General features: G+C 41.2%; 1 protein-coding gene across 10 annotated transcripts in view; it reads right to left on the bottom strand.

The window, feature by feature from the left end:
* Window positions 1–17,262, bottom strand: part of ncam1a (neural cell adhesion molecule 1a) — a 219,453-nt gene extending 202,191 nt beyond the window's left edge. For 2 of the 10 annotated variants that reach the window (XM_058628359.1, XM_058628357.1), the window contains exon 1: window positions 16,988–17,262. In XM_058628359.1, coding sequence (XP_058484342.1) covers window positions 16,988–17,039 — 52 coding nt within the window. In that variant the 5' untranslated portion in view covers window positions 17,040–17,262. The remainder of the gene's footprint in view (window positions 1–16,987) is intronic. The other 8 variants (XM_058628363.1, XM_058628365.1, XM_058628364.1 and 5 more) reach the window with 6 other exon arrangements.
* Between the last annotated feature and the right edge of the window lie 7,759 nt (window positions 17,263–25,021).

Here is a 25,021-nt window from a genome sequence, read left to right on the forward strand (position 1 = left end):
TTTTCCCATCACTCAAGACGACCCAAACCTCTGTTCAATCAATGCTTATCCGGTTATGAGCGCTGTAATTTACCAAATGACATTATCGGCTGCAGATCATTCAATTTAAAAGTCTAAACAACAATTCGCCCAACCCAAAAAGCACTTCAGCAAATGCATCTGCGGGCTGTTGATCAAAATGGCTTTCACTGACCTGTCGGAGTCTCACTAAAGTCATTCCTTAAGGTTGCATATTCTAAACTGGATTTAAACTGGAGGTAGAGCGATTAATAGATTAATCAGCAGATTAGTCGGGCTGATTTGTCATTTTTTATAAGTCACCAACACCGTTGGCATCCATTTATTTAACATTTGAATACACAACAATAATAAAAACTGTCATCAATAATTCATGTCTACACTATGTAGATTGGAGAGACAGATTAGTGTTGTTTACTAAAGTGATATTTTATCAGATGGAGCCAAAAAAAGAAAATCCAGCCAAAAAAGAACCATATTTTATCATCAATTTCTAAAAATCAGCATCAGTCCACCTCGATTTTAAACCCTGAATAAAGGTTAAAAAAAAACTTTGCAAGCAATTATTAAATACGACTGAAGAAAAGTGCAACTGATATTATTGTGGGGAACTAAAGTGTGTATTTACAGAGGCGCAACGATGTCCACCTTGACCTTACTCTTTGCTTTCAAGTCCAGTCCTTTGATGGTTCTCGGTTTATGCAATTTAGCCTAGTTTTGTACAAGGCAATTCAACGAACCATGCTCTTTCCCTCTTTCTTCTGCCACTATAATGTTAAAAGACTGTCACCCTAGCAGGTGAAAATGCTATAAATAAATTCAGTAGGGGTGCTGGGGGTTCTCCCTTATTAACCGGACAGGTATTTTATATTCTGTACAGTTTTGAGGCCTTTCTGCAAGAGGGAGCTGGCATTTAAGGCCCTCCAGAGGCACTAAAACCATTGGGCTAGTAAGAGGAGCCATAGCCGTGAATGAACTAATTAAGGTCCTCTATGTCCTCGGCAAAATGGTGCCCTGAGATTGTTCTCTGCGATAGCAGGAGCGAGAAAGAAGGGAAAGAAAGAGAGACACGCAGGTGAAAAATAAAAGTTATCATGAGAAGGGCTGGCCTTGATGCTCAAATGCATGATTTTTGTTTTTGTTGTCCAGTGAAGGATGTTCAATGTTTGAATACAAGGTCCCACTTTAAATACTTTTCTCCCTCCTCTTGGTTGCGGCAATGCTCATTAAAGTCTATAAACAATACGAGACGTGCTCCCTAATGAGCAAATGCTCCTGTAAAAAGGGCTCTGTCCTTGGTAAGCTGGCCATGTCAGCTGAATCTGTGTCCAGAGCCAGTCTCCTACCATCTGAGTGCTAACAACCAGGCCATTCTCAACAGGCTCGTTTGTCTCCCCAATTCTCTCGTTTTCATTGTTCCCTAATTTCCAGTACTCTACTTCCCATGGAAATTACCGTCCACTTTAGCTCCCTGACAGCGAGGGCTGCATCATTTCAGTAAGACTTTGCTGTGTTAAAAATCTGACACTGAAGTGATTAATGAAGACTTTCCCTCTTCTGCTCTAAACCGTGAGGGCCGCATCCAAGGAAGTGGGAGTGGACAAAATCCCAGGAGGTTTCTATGGCGCGAGGTGGCAAACTAAGTGATCTACTTAGCTGGCTACAGGGCGCAGTGGAGCTGAATGAGGCACAGTCAAAAACAACAGTGGGCATTCACTGTGTTCGTGGGCCATAACAGAGTGTGCTTTCTCTGAGATAGAGGGGAGAGGGAACCATTTCGGTGAAACACACAGTGGAAAATGGGAGCATGACGTGGCATTTAGAGTTGCTCTTTCATGCTGACAGCAGGTCAGACACTGATAAGTGATCTACCTATGGCTCACTAGTCACACTGATGCTGAATAATGATAGCAACCACTCCGAGATAAATCATCGTTATTGCACAAATACACAACAACGCCGTTGCCATTTTGAGAAAACCGGCGTCCACAAAATGGACTCCTCTTCAAAAAGAGTGCATACTGTATTTCATTAAAGTCGTTAATGAAATTGTGCGAGAGAATACGGTTGAAGCGATGCGAGGAGATTCATTGAACGTATGATCAACACATGTGCGGTGACCCTGTCACAAATATTCCTGTGTAACCACTTTGTGTTTAACGAACCCTGCTTTGAATTAAGTCCGGATATCGGAACTTACAAAGTCTTGAATTGATTAATTTTGACTGCTGATGATTTAAAGGTTACATCAGACGCCACGTGTCAGACTCTTATCCTTTTACATTCGACAAGTGAATGATTGACGTGTAAACTCCTTTGGAAATTGCAGGGAGACAGTGTGCTTAGAATGGTGCGTGACGCAATCCCCAACACAGCGGATTTGCGCCGAGACGATGGTTAATTTATTATCACGCCACGTACCGTGTTCTCTTATTAACAATATCTGGAAATTTGTGAATTTCCTTTCCGTCTGCCGACTACCTGTCAGACTCAAACTCAGAGTGCAACAAAGAACGTGGCAAAGAAGTGAGAGTGAAATCACCAAGCCATCCCCCGAATAAGAAATTCAATGTAGCATGGGATTACTTTGAATATCCCTGAAAAATAAGTCCACTTTTGTGAAAAAGAAGTGGACTTAAAGTGGCTTTCCACACACATACACAAATATATATATATATATATTTATATATATACATATATATATATACACATATATATATATATATATAACTGAAGCCATTACTCCTAAACCAATCTATCGATCACGTGAGGAAGTACAATTAACTTCTGTACACGCAGAGTTTAATGCAGCTGAACGTGTCCACTGACAAAAGAGGGAGCAGCAAATAATATAATGACTTTCAATAATGCATATTGCCCAACTAACATCAAAATCAATACAAAATTAATTCCGGCCCTATTTAAAATGGTGGACGAATGGCATATTCTTTTTAACTTACAATACTTCAGTCTGATAAATACTGTAACTGGGGCCTGGTGTTGCGCAGATAGAGTGCACTGTGCGGTGTCAGTGAAGAAGAAAAAGGCCAAGCTCTCGACCCCACAGTGTTGAATGGAGCTCCGCCCATCTGGCTGCATGAGCCACTATCAGTCACATGCAGCATTACATGCTCCCTTTGTTCCTTGCAACGTAAACATATTTTCTCCTCCTCGTGGTTCAGACAGAGCGTTGGTCTTTATTTGACATTTACGTCTGCATTTCAACCATCATAGGAAGGTTTTGCCTCTACACCGCGGTCGTGTCCTTTGGCGGGGGGTACACGATTATACACTTGGTAGACAACTGTCCTGAGGAGTTAATGGTCTCAATTGCTGGATTCAGGTCAATTTGTGCAAATTGTGTTCAACTTTGGACGAAAATACATGAAGTGTGTCACGTAAAGGTGTGATTGGCAATTGGCTTTGTACAATCTGGTGCCTGAGTGCAGCTGACAACTGTGCAATAACAGTTGCATAAACAGTCGTATTGCAAATCGCAAAATGTCTAGGATTCAAAAAGGGAGTTTGTTTTGCAACTGGAAGTCGGAACTATACATCCATTTTGAATACAGTATGAGGCAACTGGCATTATTCACACAGGTTTGCATTTGAATTCTGAGCATTTACTGTAAATAATGCATGCAACACCATCCACTACGGCTGCATAATAATATCTTGAGGAGGAAACAACTGAGCTATGACAGGTGTGCCAAAAAAAAACAGAATGCTCCTTTATCACCTGTCGGCACTCGTGTTTCCTCAACGCAACTCTGTCCTGCAATCAGGGCAAAAGAAAGTCATTTTCATGTGCAGGGATAATTTGTGAGCTGTCAGTAGTGCAAAATAATTACACAGCTATACAACTTTGCAGTCATGGTAACTTATTAAAGCAGCAGAGCGGTGCATTATGCAAAAAAAAAAGCTTTGCAGATAAAATGGGGACAGCTGTCAGTCAGGAGAGTGGCTATTCATTCCAGAGACATAATCAGGCCACGGTTCACAAGCAAAAAAAAAAAGAAATGTGCCCATTTCACAGCAGTAAGTTTACCAGAATAGCATCAGAGTCTCTTCTTTTTTAGACATTACTCTGCAAAGAAAGACATCACACGCTTATCTTTCAAGGCGAACCCCTCTCTCTCGTGATATCTGAGGTCTCATTCAACTTATGCAAATTTATTTTAATTTCAACAGTAGCGCTCTTAAAAAAAAAAAAGGGAATTCAACGAAGCAGAGATCTGCAACGTTGTCGTCTTTGCTACATTTTGAACGAACAAATTCAGGAACAGAAAGCTGTAAGAACAAAACTGTCTAACACTACTAGTGCCATCAGCGAGCTTTACTACATTCAATGTGATTCCACTGACAGAAAGGGAAACAATGGAATCCGGAGGCTGAAGTGGCCCGACAACCCAGCCGCTCCTCCTTGACGACACTTTGCATTGTGTCCCGCCCCTCCCTCTCATCCTGGCACCCCTCCTCCCTGCTGCCGCCCTTCTACCTTTGTCTCCCTCCCCGCCTCACAGTGAATCACTCCTGGGGCTTCTCTTCAGGAGCTGTGCTTTGACAATGCCGTTAGTGTGAAAGCCTAATAAATGACGTTCTTCTCCTGATCTCATCAAACATGGCAGGGCCCGGCCATAAACACATAATGGAAAGGACCCGCATAGGAGGGTCAATTCAGGGTGATCGTCTTTAAATTTTTCAGATTGAAAGTTGGGGGAGCTTCCTGGAAAAAAAGCAAGAAAAGAAGTCATACGGGGTCACACGGAGAAATAAAGTACGGACACGGATATTTTGATAAGGCTTTCAGAGGGATTGTGTCTTACAACCTTAGAGGTCAAGTGTCTAACATTAAGAGTGTTTATTGGCTTAAACTGAATATACTACCCGTACGTTTGTTTAAATAATCACTTGATGCACTGTATGTTACACAGATTGCCATCTTATGCCATCATTTTTCTACAGCAGTGCAAACGGACAAAAGTGTATTTTGCTTTTGAAGCAGAAGGCTACTATGCAAAGAAAGAAAAAAACTAGTTAGTTCAGTACTTCCTGCATGACCGGAGCACAAACGGGTTGTGATTTGGCTCACGATCGCCGGCTTCCAGCAGTGCTGTCGCTAAATACACCAGACTCCTCTGTTAAATGAGATTTTAGACATTCGCGTTACTAAATGTGGGAGATTAACACGTTTTCAGGACTTTTTAAGTCTTTTTAACTGATCTACAGCTCGGCATTGTTCGGTTTGATTCTTGTGTCGGACTAAAAAACCACAATAGAAAAAGAGTGGAGCTGAGCTGAGCCGAGCCGAGTCATGCTAGAACTGTATTGTTGAAAATATGGCTGCAATAATTAACGTTCAACGTTCGTTTCCAAATAATCCATGTTTTTCAGGTTCTTTGCTGTTAACATTTTCTGTTTTCTTGGCTCCATACTTTTTCTTTTTCATAAAAGAAGACGTCTTCAAAACCATTTTCAAGGTTTAGAAACACTGAGCAACATTTTATGGACCCGCCAACTAAAAACAGATTACTAGATTACTGTTGTAATGCCACAACACGGCTGTTTTGAGTTTCCCCCCACATAACATGCAAACAAATATTAAATGGTTTAAACACGGAGCTATTACTTTTTCATAACACTTGACACACAGACACACTAATGTTTGTATTGATATTGATTTTATGATAAAAAGCCCTGAAGGTCTCGAATAAATTCACTTTGTTCCTGTTATGGCAACGGCAGCATCCGCTCTGCGTCTCCGTGATGTTACCCTGCAACCACCTGCTACCGACTCAGTACAAACACATCATTTATTTTCATCACCCTGACCTCACCGCTGCTCACATGTGATTTCCATATGGGCGCAGCGACGGCAGCAGCGGGGATCGGGTTATGTGGAGCTCCAGTATTAGATTGTAGGCTGGATTTAAGCTGTTGATTGGATGATATATGGCACATCAGCGTGATCAAGCGGTCCACAGAGTCCTTCCGCATCTCCTGTCAAATCAACAGCTCCTGGATGTGGCTCTGTGTTTCGTCTTGTTTCCATAGTGCTATCTCACAGACGGTTTCGCGGCAATATGCACACAGGAGAATTTAATTAAGTATGCCTTTGAAAACATGCATACAGTGTGCTGCAATAAAAAAAAAAATACACCTTCTTTCGAGACTATTTTATTTTCTTCATTTAAAAATAAAAAGCTCCCCATTCCAAGATGATAACCTGGAAGCACAAATCCAATATGATCTTGTTTTTTTCTTAAGTTTCTCCAGTTAAATTCACTAGTTGTTCCCACGTGTGCTATGTCGGCATACAGTTCTTCAAATGCAACTTAAAAACTAACTCCAGCCTTAATAATTTCCTCTGAAGTGCAAGATTAAATGAAACCTACAGTCGGACCATAAAATAAGTGAGAGCTTACAGCTTGGGAAAACAGTTTACTGGGGCTTGTGAAGTGTACACAGAGAAATAAGTCTTTGTGGACATTTGCTGGCAAAGTGTGAGGATTCGCTGAACCACCAACCAACCGAGACTCTCACCTCAAGAATGTGCTCATTGACAAAAGTGCAGATTTAGAAAGTAAAGGGAAAATCAACAAAAATCCTGCACATGCTGCACTTCTCACTTTGTTCTCATCTCCTCGAAGTTGTTTTTTTTGTTTCTTTTTCCTTCTCAGTATTCACACAAAGGCTAAGGCGTCTTGGCACCCCGGGGGAAGCCAGCCAGTCGCAGATGACGGGGGATGAGGTAACTGTCGTTGCTACGCATTACATCATGATGCTGAGTCATTCCCTGGGATTAAGACATGATAAAAACGTGAGCCCAAACTACACTATGAGTTTCAGTGTGCAGCTAAGCCACCATGAAATAAGACAGACGATATCTGATAGAAACAGCAGCAGTGTTTTTTTTTGTTTTTTTTGTTTTTTTGGGGGGGTGGTGGTGTTTCTGGTCGCCATAAAGTGCATCGCATAAAAAATTTATCACTCAGGCTACAACAACCATCAAGTTGGTCTCTGAGCTGCAACAGTTAAATCATGTCAGGTGTAAACGGAGGACTGGGCAGTGTAAAATTGCCTCGGATAACTTGTAAAATGGTTAATTATCGGCTTGGGAGATAGAGAGCAGTGTCTTTTAGGTTATCACACCCAAATGTCAGTCAACCTAAACCAAGATCAATGATGCCAAAACACATTAAGAAACTTCCCAGCCCTGTGGTTTCAAATGTTTTTTTGGGATTTTTTTCTATTCAAGTCAGAATAAGCTGGATGTGACTGAACTGGGCTGATATTGATGAGGTTTATTCAACACAGACCTGCACCAAGCCTGCAGGTTCTTTAGAGCACACTCCCTCATTCATTACATCTTTTTAATTCAAGCGAAATGAAAAGAGGAGAATTAATGCACGATTAACTGAGGAGCCAATTAAAAAAAAACAAGCTCCTGGAAAAGCCATGCTGGCCAGTTATGAACATTACAGAGGAAAAAAATATCCTCACAAATTATGGCACTGGCATCTGAACCAAATAACACTCAAGTTATTTTCTACAAGGACAGCATTGGGAGAAAAAGAAATAATTTTAATATCATTATTGTACTACAAACTATAATTGAGGCAAATACGATTAATTTAGATTTTGCTCATAGTTGTGGTTCTTTCATTTGTGTAAATTCCTCTAAATATGGGGAAAGGTGTGAGCATCTTTAAGGCATGATTTTCACAACTGTATCACACAGAGACTCTTAAGTGTTTCACCATCTGTCACTGTTAAATACAGCATATAGACTTAGACTATAGGCCATGATGCAGAAAACTAACCTCAGGGTAGTATGGACAACACAGTGATTTGGTGAAATGCTGAGCTGAAACAATGAAACTATAAAAAATAAAGCTTATAAAGCAACAAAGGGACATTCAGTGGGAGAACGAGACACTATCGAAACAAACTGTGTGTAAAAGAAAAGGCTGCATGAATCCTAATTGAACAGAAATTATCCCCGCAGACGCCAGGTGTGCACGAAAATGAGCAGCCGCTCCAGGTGGCTTGAAAATCGGGATTTCAGAGCAGACAAGCCTCCTGAACTGAAGATAGATACAGCAGGTGTGGCTCCAGCCCTGCTGAAATCCCGCAACAAACTGTCTTACATATTTACTTCAAAGAGTCTTTAAGCTGCGGCATGAGTGACATCGCATAAAAATGAATCAACTCCGCCGCAGAGCTGGCACTTCACATCTCAACAGCACAGGACTGCGAGTAAATGCAACTGAGGCAACACCAAGGACGGATAATAAAGTCCAAACAAAGGCACTGTGACCACGGCCTCCTTTTATTTCCGGCTGAAGGTCAGTAAAACTACATTCACTATGTCAAACTGAACACATTTCAAAGTGACACGGTTACCATGAGTCACATCTGTCCACTCTCACCCCAGTAAACACGGAGCTAAAGTAGCAGTGCTGAACACTTCACTGCAGGGCAACAGAGCATATCTAATTAGGAGAAAAGGGAGGAAAAAATGTGGATCTTTTTATCAAGAAATACCCGGCCTAAGAATGTGGCGCAGTAAGATTCACTCACAACAAGTCGATCAAGGCGAATTCCCATTATCAGTGTGAAGAAAACCAATGATATTTCACTTAAGTAGCTTAAAAAATGCAGTAATTAATGCTGAAGTGCCACAAGAGGGACTTTCTAGACATTCAAGGACTTCATATTTATCATATTTAAGATTAAACTCACATATAAAGCAAGTGCATTAATATAGCAATTCACCATGGATGATCATGGCATTAAATGTTCCTGTCATCCCACGCCTAATCAGGTGTATTGTTTTCAGAGCTGTGCGGAAGTCGGGTGCTCAAATAAATGGCATACTTGTCAAAACATATGTCAGATCTAATGACAAACTAACAATATGTTTAATTGCAAAGACGTGAAACCACCTGAATGTGGACAGCAGGGAAGTGTGGAGTTCAGTTTATCCTATATCAGGTGTGTGTGAAAGCTCAAGTGCTCACAGGTACAGTTGATGTGTGAACGCCTGGGCTATAATAATGGGTATACCTTGTGATGGACCAAGACTTCCAGTTAAAAGGAAACCCTGTGATCCAGCGGTGGCACTACAGGAAAAGTACGGAGGATCACAGGCTGTAATTGGCGTCGCACACATCAGCGCCACGTGACGCCCGTGGCACACGCCACATGTGCCAGAGAGACGAGTCAAGTTATAGGGGCCCGGTATGTCGGACCAGGAGAGAAATGTAATAATACTGCAGGCTGATGGGAGAGGTGATGCTGGGAAATAAAGACAGCGTGTAAAGACTCCACTGTGTGTGTGTTCCCATTATATCGCATAATAGACGACGACTCTTCTCACATGCTGCGTCTATAAGTAAAAAATTGAATTGAGACTTTATTCTTTGGCGGCGGTTTTGCGGCTCGGAGTGATCTGAAACTGAATTTCTGAACAAGAAGTGTCTTCTAGTTCTCCGACTAGTTCAAACTCAAAATCAGCTGGCTACTTTTAATCTTTAACTAATGATGGTGAAGTCAGAGACCGGTGTGTCCACATCAAAAATCGGACTGCTATCCAATCACGGAGCTGTGCTCAGAGCCAACAATGTATTTCTGCTCATGTAGCCACAACTTGTCTCCGGCCAACAGAAAACCCATTTTAATGCAAGGTATAAAGGGGGCCAAAAAGTCTCTCCGAGCATTACTAACAGATCTCTGAGACCAAGAAAACCACTGTCACTTTACAAACTCTGCATCAGTCACAGCTCTAAGAATATACAGCTATTTAACACACATTCAACCGTTGGCAACGTTAGCTCCAGGGATACAATGTACTTTCTTTTCCTCTGAGGTAAATTTAGTCCTTATGTTCTTAGAGTCTGCATCAATTCCACTGAAGTGTAACCACGTTTTTTTTTTGCTTTTTTTACCACAAACGCGCGTGTGTGGTACAGCCTGGGAGACAAAAGTGCCCCCGCCCATCACACAGGCTCAGAGAGAGTTTCCTCTTTTTTTTGATTTGCAACACCAAAAAAAAGCCTCATGGATAAATGTATTGAGAAATGTGTAAGATAAGTCTTGTGTAGCAGAAGATGTAAAATAAATCCACCATATTTATTCAACAGTAAAGCAGAACCAATCATACGCAAACGGTCTATGATCATTTATTCCACAGCCTATCGGGTCACAACCTGAAGTGACTGGATGTGAATACATCACTTTTGATAAAGTCCCTGACTTTCACACACACGAGAAACACCATCTGCTCACACAGTGCCAGTCCTGGTGGAAGTCACTTAAAATAAGGCCAAACTATAAATAACGCTGGGGTTCATGCTGACAATAAAGAAAAGTGAAACAGCATGTCACACAAACAGTATCCATTACATACACAATCCGAGCGTATACTGTAGTTCGCCAGACACTTTAAGGAGGACGGGGACATCATGCTGGTATTCAGTTGCACGGTAATGAAATCCATCATCGCCAGACCTGGCAGCTTCACGAAACGCAAGGAGCTGCATATTAATAGCAGCGCAGGTCAAAGCCGATACAGAAAGAATGGGGAGATTAGAGCCAGGAGTCCAGGTTTCAGAGGAGACACTGGTCCGATCGCCATCACCTTCATCATTCTCCATGAGGAACATCATTATTGTGTAGATATTTAGCCTGACATGGTGTCAGAGAAAAGCATGTCACACGTCTCGGTGTGTTGTTATCCAGCCTCTTTTTCTAGTCGCATTTGAATACTGGAAACGCTGTTCGCGGCGTGTCAATTATACGTTTTCTGAAAGCTCAGAGTCAAGACGTCCTTTCCACAGTTTCCCCCCCCATCTCGTAATTACAGGTTCACAAGTTCCACTTGAATAAAGTCATAGACACAATGATTATCGAGCTGCTCGGGATAGTGGCGGAGAGTGTCCAGCAAAGAAAAATATTCTCGTCCTGCATAAGTAATTTAATACATAGATTTGGTTGCATTTTAATCTTTCTAAACATTCACACCAGGCTCAGTTAATCTGAACACCAACGTTGTCACCCCATTGGGAGGCTAAGGAATTCAAACCAGAGGAAGTGACCATCAAATAGAAGATATGAGACAAGCTTTCAGGAAATGAGGCCATTACTTAAAGTTCTGAACATCTGAACCGACAGAAGAGATAAGTCCCCGGAAGCTTCCCTTCACTTCCAAAGACTTTATACCAAGTCGCATTCCTTTTGATCATGGCAGGTTACTAGAAGTCACTTAAACTGAAATAGGTGTGTTTTATGATGTTCACTTTAAGGTGAGGAGTTCATCTTTTTAAGTAAAGATGACGACTTTCTGAATGAGTACACATTAAAAACCTGAGAGCTGTTAATTAAAGCTATTTATAAGCACTGGGGTGAACTTAAAAAAAAAAAAAAAAGTTCTGCACTTCCTAACTTCACACTTTAATTATGGATTTTTTTTTTTTTCTTTTAATTTCATGTTCAAAGATCACAAGTTTACTGCGAGGCATCAAAAAGTGAGCAAATTTGCCACTTGGTTCATGGAACACATTGTATATCTTATTATGTTTTACAGCGTAACGCCATTCTGAAAGCGAAAAGAAACAAGCCCATTTCACATTCTGTCCCTTCTTTCCCCCCTACATTCAGTTCTCTGTCTGCAGGACACCTCCAGAGCTCACACAATGCAAATAACTCACGGTCCCTATTCATTCACTGATTAATATGCAAAGACAGGCCAACCCTGATCTAACAGTCAGTGCAGAGGAAATTTATCAGCCATCCAAGCCAAGTCTTTTTCAACGTTTTTTTTTTTCTACTAATCAGTGCTTTAAAATTCAGTCTGAGGATGCACAGTGAGACTGTGAACATGAATCACAAACCAGTGTCGCCTAAGAATTTCACTGTCTTTACACGATGTTTTAGATTAGACCTTTTCATCAACTCCACATTTGCCTCATAATTATTTGGGGGTTGGATATGATGGTTGAAAAAGCAAAAATATATACTTTTCTGAGCTCTGATGCACCAAATTATGTGATTTACAGTAATATGTATAATTATTGTATTCTAACAGTCAAGTATGAACATAAATGATGGTGCTAAGAATCAGAAATACGCTAATAAAATGGTTTATTTAATAAATGAATTAACGAAAGATGCTTCAGCAGCAGCAGCAGCACAGACCTCACATCTGGCAAATCAGCTAAACCTGCAATAACGGCTCAATGGAAAGTCAATTTCTGATGCTGCCTTAAGCCTTGATAATAAGTGTTGAGGAGCAGTGGTGTGCAGTATACAGCTGAATATGAGCTGAATCCAGAGGGGCACAGCTGTAATGGGAGCAGCTCCTCAACATAAGCTGCAATAAATTGGTCTAAAATGTGAACATGTCACATTGAATGCAGCGTGGATCTACTTACAACTGCACAGCAAAGTTCTAAAGGTCCAGAATCCAGTTTTATTCAGGGAGCAGACTAAAAACGCCTTATAATTTTCCCTTGTTTGGCTGCTTTTTCCAGTTCCCCTAAGTCAAAAATAGCCTGTATTATTTTCATAGTGGCTTTGAACTCACCACAGCAGTTAAAGCGCCATGTGTTAGCCATTAAGGAATTGTATATTTTCTCCCTCTGCAAATGTTACGTTGAACCTTTCCTCCTTTTGGTGGAGCTCTGCTCCGCGCTTGACGCACAAAACATTGTTTTTGACTGAGACGGTCATTAAATGAACCCTCAAAGCGTTCGCCTATTCAGAGCTCATCCCGCGTCTGAAGATTCAAAAGCACATGGACATGATTTGCTTTTTGAACTGCAAAAGTGTCTCGAGATTCATGAAGAATTAGGAAAAGCAGAGGCAGGTGACGCCGCTGCAATTGATTTAGGTATCAGTGATTCACCGCTTGTGAAACTCTGGGCCGACAACAATGTTTAAAATAACGTTTTGGCCCATTGCCCACACTGATACCAACGCATTATTTGATTTTGGATGTTCTTGTGAGGTAGTGACTCAAAGGAGTTGTCATTATGGTTGTTTCAGTGTCTTTCAGCCTTTAAATATTGACACATTCAATCAAGTAAATGTATAAGCTACCCTTTGATCAAATATTTGATAAAAAAAAATCACTTATTCACCAACTACATGGATATCAGCAATCCAATGTGATGCTAAAAGGTTGACTCTCAGCCTGTGCTCACGAATGTGCACAAGCCCAAATAAAATGAAGAAATAAAATAGTGGAAGTCAAGTCTGAGTAATAAATGCATGACTCTGAGAGTCTGTCACTGAACAGTGGTTTGAAAATACCACTAGGAAGTGTTTTATGACTCTGGAAAGTTTTCACGACGACAATAATTTTATCCTGCTTCCTGCCGATTGCAGCCAGATCACCTCGGTTGTGTGTGACAGTGGTATCTGTCTTTTATGACGCTGCATTGCAGTACTTTAAGTTAAGCCAAGTCCAACTTTCTTGGCGAACATGTCTGCACTGCTGGAAAGGAGGGGGGGAGGGGGAGAAAACAAGCTGGGACAACCTCCCAGTACCGACAGTGACAGCGAATCCCGAACTCAGGGCCAAAACTCTAAATCAACACTCTTTCAGGCTGCGGATTAATGACCATGGACTTGGTAGATCACTCCAATAACACAAGGTCAGACCTGCTGATACACACTAGACACAATCCATCTGACTGCAGAAGCAGACTTAGACACGTCAGGCCGCTTTCCAGTATCCACTTGTGAGAATCCCACTCAGTAAGACCATTATTCACTCATTTCTTGGAAGGTGGTGTCGCTCTCCATCCTAATGTTTGTTACTGCCCTCAAATTTAATTATCACTGATCTGGAACAGGAACTGGAAATCCATAAATGTAATTAAATTTTGCAGCCTTTAAAATGTGTGATGCTGTCAGTGGCCCCTTAATATACCTCAGGCATATCATATAATGTGATCAATTTCTTTGGATCTCTTTCCCGGTTGCAACAGGGCAGAGCAAAGGCACACTTGTCTAATTATCCCCCCTTGGTTCCTTTCACTTCCCCTCACATAAGAGGTGCATTGAATTGTGGGGGTGTCAGAGTTTTTCGGCAGGATCATGAATCATAAAAGGACCAAAAAAAGGACCAAAATGAAAACATACCGGCGTGGTCATGGAAACACGAAGCCCTCTACACCACGAACAGTCGCAGTCTGACATCCTGTTGTGGTTTAAAAGGTGGCCATAAAAAAGCTTGTTTGCCCGTGAGTAGTAAAATAGCAAAATTGCTGTATCACTATGCAGCATACATTCATTTTCTACCGCTGTATCCTCCACATGAGGATCGCAGGGAGTGCTGTGCCAGTCTCTGCTGACACAGGCCGAGAGGCAGGGTCACACCCTGGACAGTTTGCCAGTCCATCGCAGGGCCACATACAGAGCGAAACAACCATCCTCCCACACCTAAGGTCTACCGGGAGTGTTAAATTGACCTAATCCCCATTTTGCATGTTTTTGGACTGTGCAAACTCCATGCAGAAAAGGCCCTTGTTCTGACCAGGTCTCAAAACCCAGTCTACTTGCTGCAAAGGCAAGAGTGCTAACCACCACACCAACCGCGTGGCCCACGACACAGCGTTTCTACAACTCTACAATAATTGATATTGCAAGACAATCTGTTTCATAACGAGATCCGTCTAACTGATGAATACTGAATTCCCCCTTGAAGGGTAGAGCCCAGGATTTGGAGGAGTTGCAGTCTTCCATTATCCCCCTGTCGATTTTCAGCCAGTAAACTTCATCCTACCCTCATGTGATAAGCGCTAGCATAAGGATTCATAAAGCAGTGACGCCAGTGAGCCAAACTGGCAGGGGAAATCTGTTCGGAGCATTGTCATTTTAAAATGTGAATATCAATACTAGACGACACCATAACAAAAATCTTATCTCACAAAATAAAATACTGCATTCACAAGTGAGCTTGCATAAGGCACATACTCATGAGATATCACAATAGAGACATTGTTTTGTTCACAAGTATTACAAGACGCTAAATGCTTAGTGGGGATAGAAGTGGCATGGAACATATTGAATGAATTGTCATATGTGCCAAACGGCAAACTGCACTTCGACACCAGATCATCAAACCAATTGCACTGAGATTGACTGACATTCAACGCTGCAACGCCGTGTTTTTGTGGAGAAGATGTCTCTGTTTACAGACATGAAATGACAATTATTCCCAAAAAATTTGTAGTAATACAATTTTTTGGAACTTTTTTTAAACCATTCAAATATCAATGTCTGTATCTGCTTCAACGGTCCAGTGTGGGTCAATAAGATTTTGGAGGTCTGGTTGGGAGACAGACACATCATTGGCTGAATTAAAACCTCAGTGGGAGGAGACTGAAGTTCCACTGGAGGCACAAAAAAAAAAGAAGAAGCAGCAACTGAATGTAGAAACAGCGCCACAGCAGACCTGTGTTGCGTGGACGAAGACGCCTGGGGTTAAAATAACCGTCATTGTGCTCGGTTAATTTATTATTAAATCAAACTCGTCTTCCTCTCTCCAAGGAACCCTGGGGGTCCACTTACTCCTCCTGCAGTCTACAAAGACAGAGAGAGAGAGATGGGGGGCAGATGCAGGGAGGAGGAGGGGGGATGCGGGGCGCAGGAGCTGAGAGTTTATGGGGAGAGTGGGTCCCCCTTCCGCCCTATATAACCATGGGAGCTCTGGGATTGGATCCTTTTGTATACAATGAATGAGTATTCAGTCGTCCACAATGGATGACGAATTCGATCCTCACAAACCAAAGTGAAAACTGCGTTAAAATCCCCCTCAGTCCATATATCTGCATTATTTGTATTTGATTTGCGCCTAATGCGCACTGCGATGTAAAGTTGGAAACTACAGCCTCTTGTTTGTCAACACATCACAGAAAAAAACAACAACTACAACATAAATAAATAATGCCACGATAAAGCTGGCGCGCATTGACAGTTTTGTCGCGCGCTTTCTTCGCCAAATCCTATGATTTCCAGATTCATAGCAGTGGCTGAATAGTGATCCGTGCAAAGAACAGAGTCAGAGCGCGCGTTTCAGATGCGTGGACGCGTCTTTTTCCCTCAGCAAAATGTCCTTAAACCGGTTTTATTCGACTGAAACAAAGCATCCCTGCGAGAGGAGCGGCCAACGCTGCTGCTGCTGCTGTGCCGCTCCATCCACGGTGCGTCACAGCTGACCAGGCACAAGAAATCAAACCCGTGTGGACTTTTGATGCACACAATGCCCTTTTCTTCGGCTCGTTTTGTATTTGAAACTAGAAACTGCGACGTAAGAGCGCACATATGGAGAATAATCAATATCTGCAGGCGGGAGGGGGGGGGGGGGGGGACCTGAAAACGTCCCCTCCGCATCACCGCTTCATCTCCCGCATCCATCTCCTCTCACCTTTTACAACTCCGAAGCTCAACTCGCATTAACAAACTCACACATCTGAGGGTCGTGTTTGTACAAAAAAAGGGACAGTCTGAATGAATCAAGAATCAAGAGATCCAGAGAAAGAGTAGCACTCTGCTCTGTTCTGCGCTCAGATATTCAAAAACGCACCGAAGAGAGCGGATCATGATATGAAAGTGGGGACAAAACGCACGGGAATGGGACCAAAATGCGTCCTGGTTGCTATGTTTCAGGTGTGATGGTTAAAAGTCTCATTCCCACGGATAAACTTTTCACCAAAACACTCTGATTTGTTGTTGTTTTTTTCCCAGAGCACCAGTCACGTCTATAATGTAAACGCCACTGGGTGTCCGGAGTCAGGGACTATAGGATGCCGCCGGTGGGACCAGAGGATGCTGCTCCAGATTCAAAAACCCAGCTCGGCCTGTTTCTCTGCCTCTGGCCACACAGCCTCAACAATTAAAACCCCATCATGAATATTGATAAACCACAACAACAAAAACAACTCTTTCCTCTGTCTCTTACCTGCACAGCCAATGAGTAGCAATCCCCAGAGGAGGTCCCTTATTTGCAGCATTGTAATGTGTCACAGATATTCTCCTTTGCAGAAGAGACGCACTTTAAAACAAGAGGCGGTTGTCGCTCCTGGGGAAGAGGAGGTGAAAAATATAGATATCAGCCTTTTCCAGCGATAACAACTGCTACCGGACTCAATTTTGGTCCTTGTCGCTACCCGTGTTCGCGGCACAATGAGTGACAACCAGCAGCCGTAGCACTCTCTCTCTCTCTCTCTCTCTCTCTCTCCCTCTCTCTCTCGCTCTCTCATACGCACACACACACACACATATGCATCCAAGAGATACCGACATGAATTACTCCGCCCGGTCGGCTGTATGCGCACACACACATACACACACACGTAGGGGGCGGGCTGAGGTGGATGCAGTAACAAAGTAGTGCGTTGAGCTCCGAAAGGAGACAGCAGATGGTCACCAGGGGCTTTAATTCGGATTATTGCGCTCCCAAACGAGCTAACGGTGGCGCACAGACACATCAGAAACAAAAGCGCCGTGTTATAAGCGGAGGACTGTCTTAAATGTTGTTGTTGCTGTTGTAGTAGTAAATAAATAACAACTGTGGAAAGTTTGAAATGTGACATTATCATAGACTCAAATGTTTCTGAGAATAAAAATTATGTATATTATTATTATGTAGAATAAATTCTGTAATAAATAAATAAATAACATTTAAGGGGAATCTGAAAGGGAAAAATTGATTTTTAAATCCAAATTTAAAGCCACAGTGTGTAACTTCTCCATTTCTTATTTGTGATATTTTTATTCGGTCTTTGTGCTCATAAATAATGTCATGTTTTTTGTGTGCTGCATCCTTCGTCTGAAAATGGGCTTTGACAAACAATACTATCAGACCTGACCCAGGGACAGGGGATAGACTCATTTGTCTGTCAAACTCAACTGAACAAACTAATTAATTGATTAATTTTTTGAAATATTTCATGGACACGTCTTTAGACATTCTATGTTGTTGTTCGTTGTTGCACCAGTATGATGTCATTTCCGCCATTTACCATGAGCTGTACCGTGATGGAAACATGACATTTGGGTTTTCTTGACGAAACAAATCGCTTTGCGGATTGTCGCCGGGTGACCTGATCGCTAAACACCACTATGCTGAGAAACGCTGAGAGTAGTGTGGAGCTGACAGGCTCAATTCAGCATTGAGTGAACTCATTTGGTCATGGTTTGAACATACATTGTTTATATTTAAAGACGGAATACTACTACTACTTTTTTTGGCCATGTTGGTCACTTTCACTTTGTTGTTCTCTTAAACCACAGGGACACGGTTTTCACAGAGAAAATGTATGCAATTTATGGCACAATGGACCTGCATTATTCTGTAATCCAAAACAATGAAAATAATAATGTTCACGCTGGTAGCTACTGTGTTTTTCGTACAGCAGTGCTTCATTATGACACAGCAAAACACCGGCTCTGAAGTCCTTACAATACTGATCAAATGAACCGAGGACAAAGGATCTTGTTGGGACACAGAGGTTTTCTGTTGCATCTTTAATCAACAATGGGATAACACACTTTTGGCACCTCTTTAAATGTAAATAAAACACTAAGTTTGAGTGTGTTGTACTTTAAGGTTTCTTTCTTCTTTTCTTTTCTTGAAAAGAAAATAATAATTGGGGGATCCGTATGATTGTCTTGCTTTTAAGGGTTCAAATTTCTGGGAACTGCCTTTACTACTTTCTTAATAATTTAATGCTAGGGTTGGAAAGTCTGGAAAAGCTAGCAACGGCAGGCTTCATTTTGGGAAAAAACAAACAAACCCACACATCCCCTGTCCGGTTATCCCTCTTATCAAAGCTCTGCCTCTAAAACACTAGTATTTGTTCTCCGTCATGGAACCATGAATTTAGGTCATTTGCTAACTTCTGGCTATCATCACTACTTCAGTGGTGTATGTCTCTGAATTGCAAAGAATGTAGTCGTGCACTCCACGAGTATATGCCGTCCAGTAAGCGACAGACAGGTACGGCAGACAATAATTTGTCAATTTTTCTTTGTGAAATGTCTTTTAAACAAAGACATCACGTACCATTTAGATGCTGCTGAGATTTCCTCCCCTCCACATTTACGTGTTTTGGAAATACTTGGCCTCTTACCTTCAGAAGCTCAAGTATGTTCACAAACAAATCATTAACGTTCACCGGTTGCTGTTCAGTGCTGGACAGATGGCATTTAGCCAGTTTATCAGATTCTTTCCTCACTGAAAACAGCTGCCTGCTGCTGCTGCTGCTGCTGAAAAACCCAGTTCAGACTCCAGCCCAAATTGAAAGTTGTCAAAAACCTGTTACCGCTGTCAAGAAATAAATTACCCGACGACTCTCTTTCTTTGTGCTCATGTACTTAATGTGTGCGTGTGTGTCAAGAGTGTGCACCCGTTCCATCTGCGAACTATCCGTGTCCTCCACTTATTCCAACTGCCAGCAATCCACTCTCTGACGCAAAGTTGATGTGTTTTCGAAAAGATTCTAATTTGTAGCCTGTAGAAAATGTGCCGCTGCCTGGAAAAATATGTGATTGGCTCCAAAAAAAAAATGTTGACGTTAATTAAAGAACATGCAATCGCAAGGAGGAGCAGTCAACACTGATAGTGTTTGCAAATGACTGTGCGTCGAACACTGGCCCACAAATTCTCCTGGTATGCGAGGGAGCCACTCGATTATAGTATTTCATACTCAGCAAGCCTCATATTAGCCTCGGCTGAACACTTATTTCTTTGTAATTACGGCAAACCGAGAGAATTTCATTGAAAACATTTACATGGATAGCAATATTCTGATACTAACCTGATTAACACTGCCATATACACATTTCCCAGTTGCCGTGAAATAAATAAGGTAATATTCTGAATAAAAAAACGTTACTTTTACCATTTTTAATCACTTTATGCGTGTTGTAATCAGATTACTGACCTCACTCATACAACATGCAGCATGCTATGTGGCTGTAAATGCATATTTTATAGGAAGGTTGCACAGTGGACAAAATGTAAGCGACAATAAATGACATTTTTCTGGTTTTCTCGTTTGCTACTGGTTAACTGAAGGACATATTTACCAACCTGGGGGTGCCGGTCGGCCCGCATGTGTTGTTGTTGTTGTTGCCGAGGAAAGGTACATCCACTCTGAATGAAAACTCAAACCAACAAGACTCAAGTAGAGTAAAATAATAATACAATTGAAATAAAAAAAATCAGTATTGCGTAGTCATAATTATTCCTCCTTTCTCCAGCAGGTGCTCTCATTGTGCTCTCCTGCCCTGAACACTGACTCATTCCCTCTTCAACTCGGGCCTCACCAGCTGCACCTAATTAACTAATTATCACACCTGCGAGCTGTGGAACTACCGTTAAGACTTCAGACCTTATTTTGTGCTTGATTTGTTCAATGTATCAGAGGCAGGAGGCGTGATTCATAATGAATATTGGCAGTAAATGTTGAACTTATTTTCTAACTGATACGATACAGATATTTTTATTGTAGTGGACGTAACATATAAAATGACTGGGGACTTCAAACCAAGCTCCCGTTTTGTGATTTAAAACAGACACATGTGATGTTTGGCGTTCAGTATCAAAGGGTGAGATAGCAAACACAACATACACACGCACATACAGCAACAACATTGTTGTTTCTCCTTTCATTAGCTTGTGAAAATCCACTTACTTACACGAACTACAAAGGAAATTTCGTTTTTTTAACCAAAAATGAGGGCGTTTCACAGATCCACTTCTACTACGGACATACATTATAAATTAAATAAGGTTAGCCCATGTTTATTACAAGAAAAATGGGTGTTTAAAAGTGACATCATTATAGAATGATTGATAAAACCTGTCCCCAATAATGATATTTGCTCTTTGGCCCTTATTTCAATATGGGAATGTTACACTTTCTGTTTACATACACGGGGGAATTCAGCTTGAAATGCCACACATGTTCGGTTTAATATCGGACCCACACTTGTCCTCTAAATGAGCTGCGATGTTAGATTTATGAGAGTGCTCATATTTTTTCTCTTTTTCCCCTCGTCAAAGTTTGCTCATACATCATTCTGCACAGTGAAGGTCAAGCAGAGGGGGGTGGGGGTAACTACATTTTTGAGTTTGGGTACTATTTTAGTAATAGTGCAAATTCTTTGGAAGTGGAACAACAATTATAGCACTGCAACTTACATGCAAACTTTTTTTTCTTATCACTGACATTTAATACAACATATGTGACAAGAATTTCTGGCACTGCTCGGCCGAAAGACGATAAATCAACCTCGGCTTTACATGACACTCTTGGATAAGCGTGCTTCAAACAATAAATGTTATGTATTCTATTCACGATGAGTTATAGGCCTGTGCTGGAACTTGAAGGAAATCCATGTCAAAATCGGGGGGCTCAAAGGAATTCCTCAAATCCACAGACAAATCACCGCACTCTCTCTCTCTGAAAACGGAGCGTTTTATTCCGTGCGTCTCCTTGAATTGAAAGGTTTCCATTGAGTCTGTCAAATTCAGAGATGGCAAATGGGAAAATCATTATGAAATATGCTCCTAAAAATGATAAGACATTAGAGAGATAAGCGAGCAAAAGAGTCACAAACTATCCTGCCTTTCTGATCAGGTTTCATTGCATTTGTTTTTGTCAATAATCATAGAACAACTGCAACAACTGAAATTCCAGTGTGTTCAGAGCGAGCGCTAAATGTACGCCAGAGAGTTCAAGACCAGTTCAAGACCACATATGCAGTCTTTTTGCAGCATTAACTATGTGCTTTTTGTGCCTAAACCTAATTACTTTCATACCCTGGCAATGGCTATCCTTACCCTAATTTCCACAAAAAGCCAGAGGAAAAACCACAAGCAGCTAAAAACACTATTACTTTCACATGCACGCCTGTTGATTGCAAAGAAGTCCCATCGTTTTTGTTTCAGAAAATAAATACATGTCTTTTGAGGAGACAAAGTTGACCCCAGCCAAACAAATTGGCGCACAATTGAACCCAATATGAAGTGACAATCTCTCTTGAAACTGTGCCTCGCGAATGGAAGATACTGCAAACTTCTGCAATTAAATGAAAAATGTGATGTGGGGTTTTCAGTCTGAGACCGTGGAGGGAGCTGTGGCCCAAGTTGGTTATTGAGATCAAGTAGGAGACAAACCAAAGTGTTCCTCAAAAGTAATAATCCAAGAATCCTTTTTACAATTAACAATAAGAAGGGGGGCCAAAGAGTGATCATTGACTAATGTCAGCGAGGAGAAGCAGAGGGGAAATATCCCGTTCAACAAAAGCGAGAAATAATTTGATTTTGGCTGAGGTTTGGAGCTTGAAGGAAGAGGATTGTTTTGACAGTATCAATACTGGAGTCAATATTAAAAAATATATATATTCAAGGTTTCTGGCAGCAGTGTTTATTACTCACAGTTGTGCCCGAGAATACTTTTTTCGAGTGTTTTAAAGTTCAGCAATAAAAGTTTGGAACTGGACTGACTTGATGTGAATGTTAAATTGCCATTCCAGAATTTAAATGCACATTTGCAGACGTATTGCCCATGTAAGGCAAAAAAGAATCCATATTACATCAAAATTCATGTTTCCAGTCTTTTTTGTATTCGAGGTTCAGCTCCAACATGGACGGTCGTTACTGACTGAAAACCGAACTCACTCTCCTGCACCAAAGTCCACCAAGACTGAGCTTCTGCTCAAATCTGTGTCTTACACTTTAATACTTCTTTGAACAATAATTTGATGATGTACACACAAGATGATGCAGGTTTAGTCAGGAAGATGGCATGGATTTATCTGTCTGTTACCAGGATGACACACACAAAAAAACCTTATCTATTAACTTTATGATCAGATATGAACAAGGGTAAGAAAGTAGTTTTTAATATTGCTGGATGAGCAGGTTTTCGGAAGGAAATGCCAAGAGTTGAAGCAGCTTCAGGTCGTCTTCTAACTAAAAGTTTGGGGGTTCAATCCCAGGCTCCTCTAATCTACATGACAATAAGTGCTTAGGCAAGACCCTTAACCTTAAAATTGGCCGTAGGAATGTTCGAATGAATGGGTTTGGATGGGGGGGAAGGTCAAAAATGTAGCCACAGACCATGAACCATTTAACACTGTGAAATGTGACATTCTGGGTAAATATCTGTGAACAGTTTCAAATTTGGTGCAATGAATATCAAAAACAAGCTTCCCTAAAAATACCCAGTTGGAAGAGGAAATAGAGATTTAATTAAAGGCACAAAAAGGAGCAAATTTCCCAGCATGTTGCCCCCAATCAACGTCTGTCTCTCCGTGAATCACATATAACAGTTTATTTGAATGGCTTAAAACTCGGTAGGTGACTTTTTTAAGGTGCGGTGCTGAAAAGAAACACGCAAACGTCACACAATACTACTCAGGTACAATTATTAGTCACAAATAATGAAAGCACTCTAAATGAACAAGATACTACAACAACAACAACAACAAAGTGTGAGAAAAATGTCACCGCGACACACAGATAAGATTTAAAAGGCTGACATTACGGCTCTTTATTATGTTTTGATGCGTTTGTATTGGCGATCACTTGTGAAACAAAGCGCTGTCTTTACACCACTCTTTAAATAAATGATGAACGCGGTGTGTCAAGCCTCACTCTCCGTCCCATGTTGGCGTGTAAACCGCCGTCCTTTCTTATCCATTAAGGACACATGCGCGCGAGGCACACACTGAGCTGTAAAGTGTAACCATAAACCAGCGTGACACTTCTAAATTAGTTTGCACTGTGTTTAATGGAGATAAGGCTCGAACCAAATGATTTATCTTGTCTTTGGTGCATAGGTTAGAGAAGACATGAGGAGCTGGGAGCTGCAGCAGGATCAGGTCATCAAAGTGATTTAGCGTTGCTTCTCAGCTGTGGAAGCGGCGCTCTGTGTAGCTTCCATTTCTGGTATTATGGCCTCAAATGTTACAGTAGGACTCATTTTTACATCTGACACAAGAATGTGCTTCATATACACATACTCTCCACGACGTGTAAACGTTTACATTGGTCCACGTAGTGATTTGTCTGTCAGATCAAAATCGTGTGACAGAAGAGAAGAGATGTGAGGCTTCTATGCAACTGCTTTATTGGGTTTTCTTGCTTTTTTTGTTGGTCTCAGTGAGGAATAAGAGGATATGTGATGTGCTTACTCACTTATAGCTGCACATTGGCATTGTTTCAAACAGTTGTGCACAGTGCACTATTTTGGTAATCCATGAATCGGTTTGAGGTTTTTTTCATTATTCAACAAACTTTTTCAGATTTTTCTGCTTCTTAAATGTGAATATTTTCTGGTTTCAACGAAATCATTCAAACTGAATCATGATGGTTTCTGGACAAACATCATTTCCAGGTTCTATGGACCAAAACGATTACTCGATTAATCACGAGAATAATCGACAGTAGGACTGAAACAATTACTCAATTACTAAATGAATCGTCAACTATTTAGAGAATCGATGTCTTGGTTTGAGGGTTTTGTCATTATAAAAACAAGATTTCTTATCGTTTTAGCTTCTTACATGTGAATATTTTCAAGTTTCTGTGATTTTTCAGCTTCTTACATGTGAATATTTTCTGGTTTCTTTGCTCCATATAACAAGTAAATCATTACAACTGGATATTTTTGGTTTGTGGGCAAAAACAAGACATTTGAGAACATCATAATGTCCAGGTTTGACAAACACTGATCAATATTTTCCTACATTTTCTGACATTTTATGGACCAAAACGATTACTCGAGTAATCGAGAAAGACCTCGACAGATTCATCGATTATGAAAAGAATCGTTAGTTGCAGCTCTGATAGTGGTACAGCTGAGGCAGACGAGTTCTGGTTCTGTCAGAGATTTCTTCTCCACTGTTGCAAAGTGCTTGCTCTTTGTATTCCTGTTGGGTTTCTCTGGAATAATTGTAAGGTCTTGACCTTACCATAATA

The sequence above is a fragment of the Solea solea genome, chromosome 4 (assembly GCF_958295425.1).
Source record: "Solea solea chromosome 4, fSolSol10.1, whole genome shotgun sequence".
NCBI classification, from domain to species: domain Eukaryota; kingdom Metazoa; phylum Chordata; class Actinopteri; order Pleuronectiformes; family Soleidae; genus Solea; species Solea solea.